The sequence below is a fragment of the Cicer arietinum genome, chromosome 6, assembly GCF_000331145.2.
Source record: "Cicer arietinum cultivar CDC Frontier isolate Library 1 chromosome 6, Cicar.CDCFrontier_v2.0, whole genome shotgun sequence".
Lineage (NCBI taxonomy): Eukaryota > Viridiplantae > Streptophyta > Magnoliopsida > Fabales > Fabaceae > Cicer > Cicer arietinum.
In genome coordinates, this window is record NC_021165.2 from 69,334,573 (window position 1) to 69,348,803 (window position 14,231).

General features: G+C 29.4%; 2 protein-coding genes across 2 annotated transcripts in view; both read right to left on the reverse strand.

Annotated features, from left to right (window-relative positions):
* The window catches only part of LOC101497226 (cyclase-associated protein 1), a 5,250-nt gene extending 2,052 nt beyond the window's left edge, over positions 1-3,198 (reverse strand). The window contains exons 1-5 of the mRNA XM_004507368.3: positions 2,823-3,198; positions 1,478-1,646; positions 1,334-1,398; positions 562-862; positions 342-489 (exon numbers count right to left, since the gene is read on the reverse strand). Coding sequence (XP_004507425.1) covers positions 342-489; positions 562-862; positions 1,334-1,398; positions 1,478-1,646; positions 2,823-3,095 — 956 coding nt within the window. The 5' untranslated portion in view covers positions 3,096-3,198. The remainder of the gene's footprint in view (positions 1-341; positions 490-561; positions 863-1,333; positions 1,399-1,477; positions 1,647-2,822) is intronic.
* A 5,884-nt stretch (positions 3,199-9,082) lies between these two features.
* LOC101497555 (probable receptor-like serine/threonine-protein kinase At4g34500) lies at positions 9,083-14,000 on the reverse strand. Its single transcript, XM_004507369.4, has 7 exons — positions 13,166-14,000; positions 10,904-11,008; positions 10,688-10,810; positions 10,333-10,503; positions 9,990-10,119; positions 9,698-9,907; positions 9,083-9,456 (listed from the first exon to the last, which is right to left on the reverse strand). Exons 1-7 carry the CDS (start codon positions 13,663-13,665, stop codon positions 9,343-9,345), a joined length of 1,353 nt encoding a protein of 450 aa, XP_004507426.1. The 5' UTR covers positions 13,666-14,000; the 3' UTR covers positions 9,083-9,342.
* Between the last annotated feature and the right edge of the window lie 231 nt (positions 14,001-14,231).

Sequence of the window (14,231 nt, forward strand, 5' to 3'; positions counted from 1 at the left end):
TTACAAATGACTTGTCAACACATCGTTGGATTAGTCATATCATAAACCACCTATAGTCGATATAAGCGAACACCAACAAATATTTTTTCCGAAGATGGATGACATTAAAGACAGTAGATCTCACATTATTCTTGGCCATTGGCCGGTGGAAGTCATTAGTTTGGTTGTTAGAATTAATGTTTTGGTTAGGTTATTTTTCATTAGTTTATGCAATTTTTATGTGTATTGTGTTTTTTGTTTTCTTGGTCACTAAATATGATTGTACTATTTTTATTCTAGTATGAATGAAATTTATTTTCCTGTCAAAAAAAAAAAAAGAACAAACACACGTATAAACTTACTTGCGGCCCATTTGAAGTTCAAACTTTGGAGGTCCAACTTTAGGAGCTGCACGTGAACCAGCGTGACTTTCTTTTACAGTACTGCCAACAACTCCAGATCTATCTGTGCGATTCTTAGTCTTCATATCATCCGTAACCTTTCTCAGACCTATTACATTAAGTTTATACTTCATAAATAATGAATATTTCAATCAAGAAAATAAGAGTAAGAATAAGCTACCTGCTGTGACATTTCCTGTACCAATCTGTTGAAAAACAGCAGACATCCCCACTTTTGGCTGAGAAGATGAAGCCTGAGATGATTCAGAGCTAAAGAGAGATGCAGGCGGAGGAGGAGGGGCAGCAGGTGCAGCAGGTGCATTAGTTTTTGATGGAGCAATTATTTTTCCCGTTTGACTCCATACAGGGCCTAAAGGATAAAAGCTCTTCACATAATCCCTCAAACCAGGTAGATACAACTCTTTCAGAGCTTTGACCCACTCAACGTGATTAGGGTCTTTGTTTCTGTACTCTACAAGTACCTGATCGTCACAATAAAAATAAGGAAAGATCAGTACAGTATCCTTCACTCCTGAAATAGAAGGCAACATGAGATAGGAAAGTGCAAGGAAAAGTCTAGGATGCTAGTGCAAGATCAGCACACAGCATTCTGTAATTTAAAAAGTTAGCAGAAGCAAATTGGAAATCAACTTTTCAAAATCACAGTTATTGAATCTAAGCATATAAATACTAAGGCTGTCGATCATCATTCACATATTTCCTCAGACATGCATTAAGCAGACGCAACTCAAGAAGGGGATAGACATATGCATTTTGAAGTAAATTTGAAACTTCTTTTGATGCAAGGATATATCACTGTTGTGTTAATAAAAATGTCAACGAACAAAACCCATCACTTGCATGGAACTCCATATTTTCATCCTATAGGGAGAGGACCGTCATGAAAGTTAACCAAGACAAATCGACAAGCACCTAACATGCATGAAGAATACCTTGTTGCTATAAAACTCAGCCATTTGCCAACTTTCTTCCACATGTGCAATGGGCATACTCATACCTTGGGGAAAAAAAACAGAAGAGTCATAAGACACCAAAAGATACAGATTCATCCTAGAAAAGAATCAACATGCACTTACCACAATCCTTCCCAGTAAATGCAATCCATGCTAGAGCTGAGAGACTGTCAACAGCAGCCTTCAAGTGATTAAAAAAATCAGATCTCCTTCCTTCTGTCAATGAGGTAGCTTTCACGATCACTTCATTCAATGGTTTCAGAAATTCAGCCAGCCCAGCAGGATCAGGTTTCTGCAGAATAAATGATGAGGTGACAGGACATATACTCCAAAGAACATCAAAACTTAAAGTATGAGCAATTATATCCGCTTTCTTTTCTCCTAATTAAATTACATTTCTCTTGGCCATAAATAGCCACGTATTTCTTTTAATAGAAATCCTAGTATTGCAGTCCTATCACACAACAGTGTGCATAGTTGTTTTGAAATGCGGCGGATCCATTAGCCATTTGGGAAAAAATTCAAACTAAACTAAATAGGTTTGGCTAATTATCCAATGCTGTAGAGTTGATTCTCTCAGCTGAGAAGGATTTTCTGTTATTTATTCTGGTAGAAAATCAATTCTAGCATCTCCGTCTCCCTAGTTTCACAAAAATATCCCTAATATTAATTCCTGCAAGTGGGACCCCAATATTTCACTACGTACTCTTTTAACACCTCACTATGGATTTACTTCAATGACCTCACAGCCCCAATTTCAAAATCAAAATTTTCAACATTATATTTAGCTATCATCCGTATTCCCCCCAACAAACTAACCCAAATGAGAAGATAGTAGATCCATTCAGAGAAACACAAATTTAACAGCAAAATTACACAATCATGAAAGAAGAAAAGGATAACTTCCAGAAAGATGGCAACCCCAAGTCCTCAATAGCATCAAAACCTATGATACAATAGTCCAATTTCCATTCTTTCTAACAACTAAAGTGACAAAAAAAAAAAACTTTTATTCCTCTTTCACTCATCTGCTCTGCACAATTGATTCTCTATTTGACTTTTCCCAAGTCATGCTACATCCAAAAATCTCGCATAACAATGGACCTTTGTCTTTTGTCCTTAAAAATGACAGGTATAAACATGCAGCAAATCCACAAACACAATCAGAGATATTTTAATCCATATAATTCCCAGAAAGAAAAAAAAAAAAAACAGACCAAGCGTGCCATCACATTCAGTTCACTCGGTATTAGATTCAGTTCCAGCACCATTACCAAAGTATCAAGCACAAACAGACTACAAATTTATCCCAAAAAAGAATTACCACGCAATTGCAATATTATCAAAATCTATTAACACGACCAATGCAATATTACCAAATGCAATGCACCGATTTTTTCACAACGTCAGACATGAAATTCAAAACCGTAAATCCCACACCAAAACAAACAGAATCAGATCAACGAACCTGAGTGTGTTTGAGCTTAATCAAAAGTTCTTTCTGAGCAGCGAAGGCTTCCTTCACCCTATTGGTAACCTCCAAAACCTGTCCACCAATAATCTCGGCAGCACTAGAAACCCTACCGACATATTGATCAATCAGATCGCCAAAGGCAACAACTGATGGATCGAATGCCGCATCAGAAGCGTCGGACGGAGAAGATGCGGAGTGGGTTCCGGTGGATATCGCCTCCAAACGTGACACTGCCGATTCTAATCGCTGTATAAGCTTCTCATCCATGATGAATCAGAAGCAGTTTCTTTCTGGTGAAGAGAAATGACGCAGATCTGGTACCGCTTCAGAATATGAAGCCGTTAATTCTTTGTTTATTATTTTGTTCTTTTAAAAGAAGAAAATAAATGAGGCGGAAAAACTAAGAAATAAAAAGCACTTTATTTTACTGTGCCACACGTGTCGTGATCATGCGCATATGGTAATGGATAGGGCAATTACGTAACTGAGCTCCTCATAAACGCGAATTTATTGCACATTCTTAAATGGATAATAAAAACCTATTAAAATTGGGTATAGAGGTGAAATTCAAATAATATTTGTTATTTTATTTAAAAAACAAACTTTTAAAAGAAATAATAAAATATTTTTTTTTATAATATCATAATAGTTATCGTGTAAATTATTTCATTCGGTAAAAAATTATTAACATAATTATCATACCAACTTATTTATACATGAAAAAATCTTTAGTTCCTTTGATTATAACTTTTAAGAGGTGAATGTACAAAAAATTCTTTTGTGCATTAAAAATCATTTTATAGACAATTTCAATTTTAAATGTATGTACGAGCGCATGTCATGATATCCTAATTAATAATGTGTATTGTACAAAAATAAAGATCACATGTGCAATTTTTTAAAGATTACTTATTTTATTATAAATATTATAAATATAAAAATAAAGATTTGAATTTAAAAATAATTACGTTTAATGATATTTAATAAAATAAAGGTTTAATTAATCTAGTTTGTTGACATTTATATTTTGATTTAGTTGTAACTTGAATTTTTAAATTATTTATTTTCTATTTTATAATGATTATATATATAAAAATAAATAAAAATGATGATTATAAATTTTATATATATATAATAAATTAACTTTCCTATGTTTAAATTAATTTAGGAATCTATTTCCAAACTGAAAAATAATTTAAAGACCTATTTATATGATATATATTATATCAACATAACAATTGACCGACACTTTTTTAAAAGAATGATTAGATTGAAAAACTTAAAATAATTCTGAGACCTAATTATATTTTTATTTATTTAAAAATTCCAAATAATTCAATATCTTATTAATATTCCTAATTTATAGATATAGGATTATTAAATTAATATCTTATTAATATTTCTAATTTATTTTAAAAGTTAAAAAATCAATATTAAATATATTAATATACAGAAGATAATAATAATTTAGTAATAATTATACTCAAATATACATATTAGTCGTATTACTAATTTTTTTAATATATGTAAAATATATTATGATGCTTGAGTTACTATATCGTAATTAAACTTATATTCATAAAAAGTAATTATATTTTATTTATTTATTTATTAGTATTTAACATAAATGGTCAAATGAATCACGTGTAAAAGTTTTAATATAATAATTGCAATGTTAAAAAATTTACAATTTCAATCATTATAAATATTGTGTTATGGATTGTAGTTTTCACCGTATAAATTAATTATAACATTGTATAAATTTTATTAAAACTATTTGTACTATCATATAATATAAAACATTGGTTGAGTGACGAAAGAAATTTAAAATTAAAGAACAAGGTAGGATAGGGTTGATCTATTTTAAAAATGTATTATGTTTATTAATATGAGATTAAAAAATAAGATTCTTAAATTTTTTTTATGAACGGTATCTTGTCACAAATGTCGCAATTATTTTTTGTTATTTTTCTTCATTTCATTAAAACAAATAACAGCAATAACAATCATTATCTATACTTTTTTTTTTATATTTGATATTGTTTTTAAAACCTTGCATGCTATTATATTTATTGAAAGAAAAGTCCGAAAATACATTGAATTATTTAGTTCATTTTAACGATGGGTGGTTATAGACCTTAATAATAAGTTGAAGTAGGTTTTTATAAGAGACAAATTTCAAAAGGGCAAGGACGTTTCTTCAACTAACTAGATATTGTACGAAGCCGGAAAAAGGAAAGTAAATGAGTGATAATTTATTTATTTTTATGAAATGAATGATAATCCTCTAACTTGACTAACTAGTTTAATTTTCTTCATGATTCAAAATCTTACTAAATTGTTATAAGTCAATATAAAATGCATTTAGAGAATGATTTTGAAAGGTTTTTGAGGGCTTAATTAAATTCTTTCAATCATTTTCATCTCTTTATAATATAAAAAATTTAAAATATATTAATCACATGTATTTTCTTTTTATTTTCTACAAAAACAATATTTTAAACAAAGTAAAAGAAATTTCTTTTGGCTTAATTGTAGTTTTGGTCCTTTTATTTTAGCTGAATCACGAAAATAGTCATCCCATTTTATTTTTCTCCAGTTTTAGTTCCCCAAACAGAATTTTGATCCAAAATTTGATGAAATTTCATTTTTTTCAAGTCACATCACACGATTTATAATCATAGATTTTAGGTACAATTGTTGCACCACGAGATCTTGAGACATGGTGTGACTTAAATAAACGTAAAAAAACTGAAACTTCATCGAGTTTTGGACCAAAATTTTATTTGGGGACCAAAATTGGAGAGAAATAAAATAAAGAGACTACTTTTGCGATTCAGCTAAAATATGAAGACAAAAACTACAATTAAGTCTTTTATCTTTTATCTTCTCATATCCTCCCAAATTTGTCTATATACATTACTTGTTAATATATATGTTAGAAGGAAAAATGTGGTTCTTTTTTTTATTCTACTACTAAAAACAAAATAAAACTAAGTACCATACTATCGTCATTTTCAAATTATTTATCACACTATCGTCATTTTTAAATTTTAAATTTTAAATAGTGATAAGTTGCAATTGCTGCAACCGACTTTTTAAAAAGAAAATGTTTTTTTTTTTAAATTGAGTGAAGGGAAATCGGTGTGGTGGGAACCTATTTCCCAATTGCATTTTTTATTATTATTATTAAGTATATGTATTTTTTTTTATTAGTAGTACGGTACAATTATAGTCACACATTATTTTTTATTAACTTTCATAATAATAAATATATATTTTATTATTCAATAATTAATTTAAGTAATTATTATTTTAATTAAATTATTAATTTAAGTTTCTTTAATTATTAATTTAAGGAATTATTATTTTAATTAATTAAGTAAATACAATGTTATTTTTTTAATAATTATTTAATTAAATTTTACTTTTTATAATATTAAAAAATTTAAATAAAATGGAGTCCATAAAAATAAAAATTAATTAAATATTATAATTAAAATGCAAATACAAAATGAGTGAAAAAAAATAAACACAAATTTTATTACAATAATTTATAACAATTAATCTCCTATATGGTGTCCAGTCCCACATCGTGGTGCTCAACGAATACGACGTAGACTATGTGGAGGTGGATTTTCTTTGTCAATTGGGACATGTGTCTCTTGTACATTCTCATTTAGTAGGTCGACATGCATCGAAGAACTATGATCTACTTGATTGAGGAATGATGGAACACCAAATGAGTACATGCTATTACTATAATGAGCAGCCGGCTCAAGCGTATCTAGGTATGCACCAAATAAGTTATTCATAAAATCTTGGTCGCTTGAATGTAGAGATTGTCGATGATCATATTATTGAGTTGAAGTGAATTGAACTGATTGTCTTAGTGGTTCAAATTATTGTTGTGTTGGGGTGAAAGAAAACGAATGACGATGTGATTCTGGTGCTTCGTTTTCAATAATAATAGGGGGGAGTCGGTGGGTGAAGGCTATTACGCCATTGTCGTTGTAATGATTGGGTTGAGTCTTTTGCAACACCACATCATGGGTCCTGCGGTAAGTGTGGAGCTGATAGGTACATATTGGAGTTGTATCTAAACTACACCATATACTCCTCTGTTGGTATTGAATTCATGCAACATATCTGTCTTTCCAATTTTTCATATGATTCCCTCTCATATCTTGATAGTGAAGTGTATCAATATTTTCAAGATCATATGGTATTTTTTGGAAAAGTCCAAGCTGCAATTTGTGTTTATTTTTTCCACTCATTTTTTATTTGTAATTTTAATTATAATATTTAATTAAATTTTGTTATTTTTATGGACTCTATTTTATTTAAATTTTTTAAAAATTATAAAAAGTAAATTTTAATTAGATAATTATTATAAAAAAAATTAACATTATATTTATTTTATTAATTAAAATAATAATTCCTTAAATTAATAATTAAAGGAACTTAAATTAATAATTTAATCAAAATAATAATTACTTAAATTAATAATGAATAAAACTTAAACTAATTATTTAATTAAAATAATAATTATTGAATAATAAAATGTATATTTATTATTATGAATGATGTTAACAAAAAAAATAATGTGTGACATTATCTCACGTTTACAAATTATAACTACCCACTCTCTCGTACGTGTGCATGTCATCGTTAATTGATCAAATTATCTATATTTATGTCTACTAAATAACACTACTAATAAATATATATATATATATATATATATATTTAATAATTAAAAAACAAAAAAAATACAATTGGGAAATCGGTTCCAACCACACCGATTTTCCTTCACTCAATTTAAAAATAAAAACATTTTCCTTTTGAGAAGTCGGTTGCAGCAATTGCAACTTCTCACTTTTTAAAAATTAAAATTTGAAAATGATAGTAGTATGATATATAATTTAAAAATAATAGTAGTATGATACATAATTTGAAAATGATTGTAATATGGTAATTAATTTTATTTTTAGTGGTAGAATAAAAAAAAAGTCAGAAAAATGTTAGTATCAAATATTAAACTATGAACCTCTTACATATAACTATTTCACCGTCCTTAATTAAAATTATTAGGAGTCCTTGAGAACAAAGTCATTTCCTATAAATCTCAAATATATCTGAACAATTTAAATAAAAAAATACAAAAAAACTATTTATAGAAAAATATTAGGAACACACCCTCTAATACACCATCAGACTCCTTCTTATTGGTCAATGAATTTTATATAAAATTCAACCAATAGAAATAAGTGTGTTGAGAAGTGTGTGTAAAAAAGTGTGTCAATATATTGTTTATATTTATAGTTAAAACACTTTATATGTTATCATCAAAATATATAAAATACATAGCTTATAGTGATAAATCACACAACACAAAACATATACACTAGACACACTATAGCGGTAAACCGCACATCATGCTGATCAATATCTAATTTATTATTATAGTGTTGGCTAGTCGAATCACCACTTCATATTATCATCTTACAAACTTATCACTTTATCAGGAATCACCTTACCAAAGATAATTCAGAAAAAAATTGATACTTGACTGAAAACTCCAGCAAGAGCAACTTGCAATGAAGCATGCTTGCACTAGAAGAAAAATCATCACTCATGAGAGCCTAGAGGAAAATCATGAGTCATATTTAGGGTTCAATACCAAACATGACAGAGCTATCATTGTTAAATGTTGATGTTGCTATCCTTTTGTGAATTTACAAGGAGATGGCCCAAACAAAAAGAAAAGGTTTGTACTTGACATAGATAATTGATAAGGAAGATTCAGATGTAGGATTGTCGTATGTTACTGTTGAGAAGTATAGTAGAACTTGAGAGAAAAATTAAATTATTTAGAATTAGTTTTAGGTGGTAGAGGCCTAGAGGGTTCTTTGAGAGTTAGAGTTATTAAATTAGTTAGTTCTGTTATTCATATTGTTTTCATTAATAGTTATTTGATGTAATGTAAGCATTGCCTTAGCTTAGCATACCTCTAATATATATTGGAGTAGTCTTTCTCCAATTGTATTTGATCACTTTCTTAAACAATGACATGGGTTCAATTCAATCATTTTCTCTCAAGCTCTTGAGTTTTCCACTCACTTTATTTGTTTTCAATCGAATGAATTCCCCATTCAACAGGTTCAAGTCCAACCAAATACTAAAAACAAAGAATTTCCCCACTTTCTTGAATACTTATTATATGTAATTTTGTAGAATTATATGTCAAAACATGCAAACCAATAAAATTGATATATAGATAGATACATATTTACAAGCCTCGTCTTTCGTCCCAATTTCCACAATAAAGCAATACAACAAATAGTGTGAAGATCTAAACAAAGTAACTACACTGTATAAGATATGCACAATGGCTCATGCCTTGTTCACAACATAATCAAAATCATAAAATAAGAACGAATAATTTGATGACTTTAGTTGCATGACCAATTATATAAATCTATGCATTGATCTTTCCCAATTTTATAACCAATCATCTATGCATTGATCTTTCCGCATGTGCCGCGTGGTTTCGTGGATATGGAACTTTGATGGAAACATCTCCTTGAGACGGCACAGGATCTTTGTCCCTAATTGTACGTAGCTCCTGTTAAACATAAAAATTTAGGTAATTTAAACTATGCTTAACAAAAATGTATTGTCTTTATGAAATATATGTGTATATCCTATATAGCATAGTCTAAATGAATTTTGGTCCACAAATATAACTTATAATAACCATTATATATGAATGATTATTAGAAGATGATCCATCATTGAAAATATTTCATTTAGACCATACTATATAATACTTATGAGAAAAAGAGTGGTTGAAGCATAGAGCTTACAGAACGAAAAGGAAAATCATCTGACTCAAGCATATGAACAATTTGACCCATCTTCGGTCGCTTTATGACATCCAAGTCTATACAACGTAGGCAAACTAGTAAAACTCGCTTCAAAGATCTCGGAGAAGGTGGAATTTCGATCAAAGGGTCGACGAGTTCATCGCTGCGACGACTTGCTACCATTCCCTTAAACCAATCAACCAAATTCATCTGAAGCACATAAAAAAAGTACAGAGGTTAAAAGACTCCAATATGTTCATGAAATGAAATATATTGGCACAACTAAAATCACCTCTCCCGGTGGTCTTGAATAATCAATAGGGCTTCTTCCTGTGATTATTTCCATGAGTAGAACTCCAAAGCTATAAACATCACTACGCTCGTTAAGCATACCCGTGCTTGCATATTCGGGTGAAACATATCTGGAGAAATTTAGTGTTCAGAATAATAATTTTTCACCTCTATATCATGAATATAAGATACACTTTATATAGTAATCCTGACTAAGATAACAAATCTAAACTAACTTGCAATTAATACTAATTAACTTATAACTGTCTATAACCAACTCCAACCAATTCAAACAGAATATAGAAGTTAAAAATAAAGCATATGCTTGAAAAAGAACTAATTACCCAAATGTCCCCATTACGCGTGTGGTTACATGGGTTTTTTCAGATCCCAAGAGCTTCGCAAGTCCAAAATCTGAAACTTTGGCATTCCAGTTTTTGTCCAAAAGGATGTTACTGGATTTTATATCTCGGTGCACAACTTTTGGTTCTAAGCCTTCATGCAAATAGGTTAGCCTGTTTCATAATGTAGAAACATTAAAATTTTCATGAAGTAAATTGAACAATCATAGAGCATGATAACTTTGATTAAAGAAAATATAGCACATAAACATTTCACTTGACATAGACAGAAACCTCAATAAATAAAAATATTGTCTTAGTATAAAAGAGACATGAAATTCAATAAACATTAACACACCCTTTTGCAGTTCCAATTACAATCTTCATTCGAATATCCCATGTCAAGGGGCTAACTGGTCCTACATTACCATGCAACCATTGCTCCAAATTTCCGTTCTCAACATATTCATAAACAAGCATCCTGAATTATCAATCGAAGTTCCAATAAAAGAATTTAGAAAAAATCCACATTTTAATCATTCAGTCAAAAGAATAAGAGGCATATAAATAGTACCTTCGAGCACCTTCTGCACAATATCCTATTAAACCAACCAAATTCTTGTGCTTTACTTTGCCAATGGCTTCAACCTCCACCTTAAATTCCTTCTCAGCTTGACCCCTAGAGTCACATAGATAACACGCATTAATTTTCGATAGGATAGGAAAGTGACATAAAGGTTTTGCAGTAAAACACCATAGTAAAGATATTGCCTTGCATTATACTTGCAACCATGAAACTAACATTTTCACATTGTTTTTTCAATACTTCTTAATTTATTATGGACATTTCCGATTTGGCTAAAGACAATTAAAGTTTTCAAGTAACAATTAATGGTAAGATATTAATGTAGTTTAATGAATATAGTAATACAATATTATTATTATTATTATCATCATCATCATTTATTATCATTTAATATTATTATTATTATTATCATTTATTATTATTTAGAAAATTATTTATAAACCTTCACTTTCAATACCTACAAACGTTCACTTTAATCTGAAAATAATAAGTCATACTGCCTTTTTAAGTACTCTTATTTGGTCTAATAAAGCTTTACAAGCACTCCCCGTGACTCCCTTTAGATAAGGTATTATCATTTATTATTATTATTATTATTATTATTATTATTATTATTATTATTATTATTATTATTATTATTATTGTTCCCTAAATAGCAAGTCATGAAAGTTAAAAACAGACTGATCAAGTTTATGTAACTAACATCAAGCTAAAGTACTATTTTTGCTATTTTTAAATTAAAGTTTTCTCACAATTAAGATGCTACCTTGGTGGTCCAGTGTGGAGACAAAGTTGAAACAACAATTATGAAATAACACGAATAATATACTAGATTAAGGAAAAAGTAAAAGTAAATAAAAAGTAGCATTAGGTAGGACAAAATATAAGAGTGAATATTAAATTGATATTTGAAATTGTGATAACGGGTTAAATTAGTCCACCAATTTTGTAAATTATTAAATACATTCTAGAAATTGCATCGCTAGTCAAAATGATCTCTCCATTAACTTATGTAGTTAGAAACTATGAAGTGACACACCACACCAACAAAGTAATGCAATTAGGGATTAAACTGCATATAAAATTTATGAGGTAAAAATTATACAATGTATTTGGATTTAAAGGCAAAGGATCTAAAATTGACATAAAATACATAAATTTGACATGTTATGTAAGTTTTTAGTGATGTGGTATTAAAATGGATTGATGTGGAATATCATACATTCATTTAACGTGTCACATTATAGCCTCTAATAATAGAAGTTAACGGAAAATCTACTATTTTGAGTAATGTGTTACAATTTTAGTGATACATTTTTGTGAATTGATAAATTCAATGACTATTTTCACGGATATGTATAATTTTAATGACTATTTTGTCTATTAATTAAAAAAAATTAAAAAATATCAAGGCATAATAGAAATAAACAACCATAAACGTTTCCCAAATTGAATCCTTCCATTTTATGGGATTTAAATTGAATATAAGATTCCCTTTTACTTTGAACTCCTAGTAAAGAGACATTTTAATCCTCCTCAAAATTATAAAGGACGGTCAACTTAATTAGTCTTTCAAATTTTCCACAGCAACTTTAAAAGATTAAATTAATTGATATTTTTCAATTTAATTAAAGAATTAAATTAGAAAATATAAAAAATTGAATATAAAGTTGATTTGATAGCTGAAATGAATAAACTAACATGTTAACATATCATTGATTGTTTTAAAAAAAAACTAAATTGAGTATTTCAAAATTTAAAAGATTAAATTTAATGAGTTACTAAAATAAACTATTCACGGCTTTGCTATTGAAGGAAAAAAAAAAAAGAATTCTACTGTAGCTTCACATCTAAATCATCTCATTTTTTTACACTTCTTTTTAATATATTTGAAAGTTTCCAAAGTTTCGAATTACAATTTTCAAATTTTTTAAAACTTTCGAACAAATTCAAAATTTTTGAAATAAGAAAATTTTGAAATTTTCTATATTTGAAAATTTTTGAAAGATTTCAAATTTAAAAATTTTCAAAACTTTCCAAATTTTTAAAATGTAATCCTTATTTCAAAAATTTAAAACTTTCAAAACTATTAATTTTAAATTTTACATAAAATTGTGTTTTTATATGGGTGATATGTTTAATGGTGAGAGGATATGGTATAATCCTTAAAAAAAAAAATTGACAAGAAGAATTTTAAAGAATAAAAATGTCTTAAACTAGAAAAAGTGTTGACAGGTAACACTGACATACTTGTTATTGTGAAGATTCTTTACCGCCACGACAGATCCATCTTGCAAAACTCCTCTATACACCACCCCATACCCACCTTCCCCAATCACATTTCCCTCCGCAAATCCACGCGTCGCGTGTTCTACTTCCTTCAAACTATACCACCGTCCCCACCCTTCCACATCCACCGCCACGTGGACCCCACATGACATGTCACCTTTCCTCATAATCTCCGCCTCCTTCTTCGGATCATTATCTTCAATAATCTCAACCCGCGTCTGTTGTTCAGACGAGCGCGTGAGATCAATTTCCTTAACCACTGCGATTTCCTTCGAGACCAGAGGCGTGGTTCCGGAGCTGTGCTTCGGTAGCAGCTTCCGTTTCTTGCAGCTTTGGATTCTCCCTCGAAAGCATAGGAAAATTAAAAGACCGATTATCACTACGATGATGAGGAAAATTCCTGCTAAAATCAGTACTTTTAAACTCGTGAGAGAATTTGATGTGGTTGTGGACTCAGACATTGGTGTGAGAATTACAAGGTTGTTTGAAATTAAAGTTTGGTGAAATTAATATATGTGAAAATTTTGGGTGTGTGTTACATTGTTGTGTTCGAGAAAAGTTTTATTGGGGCGTTGAAAAGAGGGGAAGTGGTGTTTCAACGGAAACAAACGAAAGGTGGCTCGGTTGTTGTTTTACTGTTTGGACTTAGGTGTGGGACCGTGATAAAATTACGGGATTGCCACTCTCACTCGCTCGGTGGGTGAGTGTTGTGTCTTAATGGTGACGCATGCAGAGAGGAGGGGAGGGATTGATTGTATGGCAATAATGGAATTATGGAAATGATGAAAATGTCCTGATGGAGGAGACTGTGTGAGGGTGTGCGATGTTGGATAATTAGGAGGCTGCATTATTGCATGGTTTCATTGTGGTCCATTTGAAATTAATTAATGCATCTCATTACTATTATAAGGTTTAGTCTCGTACATTTTTTTTTTTAAGAATTTTAAGTTTAATATATTCAAATGGAATGCATATAACTGGATAATTTATCCACAAATTTTCAAAAAATAACATAGGCTTCACCTTA

Bases quoted from the DNA above. Each gene is read 5' to 3' on its own strand.
- LOC101497555 (XM_004507369.4), bottom strand. From the start codon at position 13,665: ATGTCTGAGTCCACAACCACATCAAATTCTCTCACGAGTTTAAAAGTA. The intron at 10,811-10,903 runs GTACTATTTATA...TTGATAATTCAG, and splicing joins TGTGCAGAAGGTGCTCGAAG to GATGCTTGTTTATGAATATG. The intron at 10,504-10,687 runs GTGTGTTAATGT...ATTATGAAACAG, and splicing joins GTAATTGGAACTGCAAAAGG to GCTAACCTATTTGCATGAAG.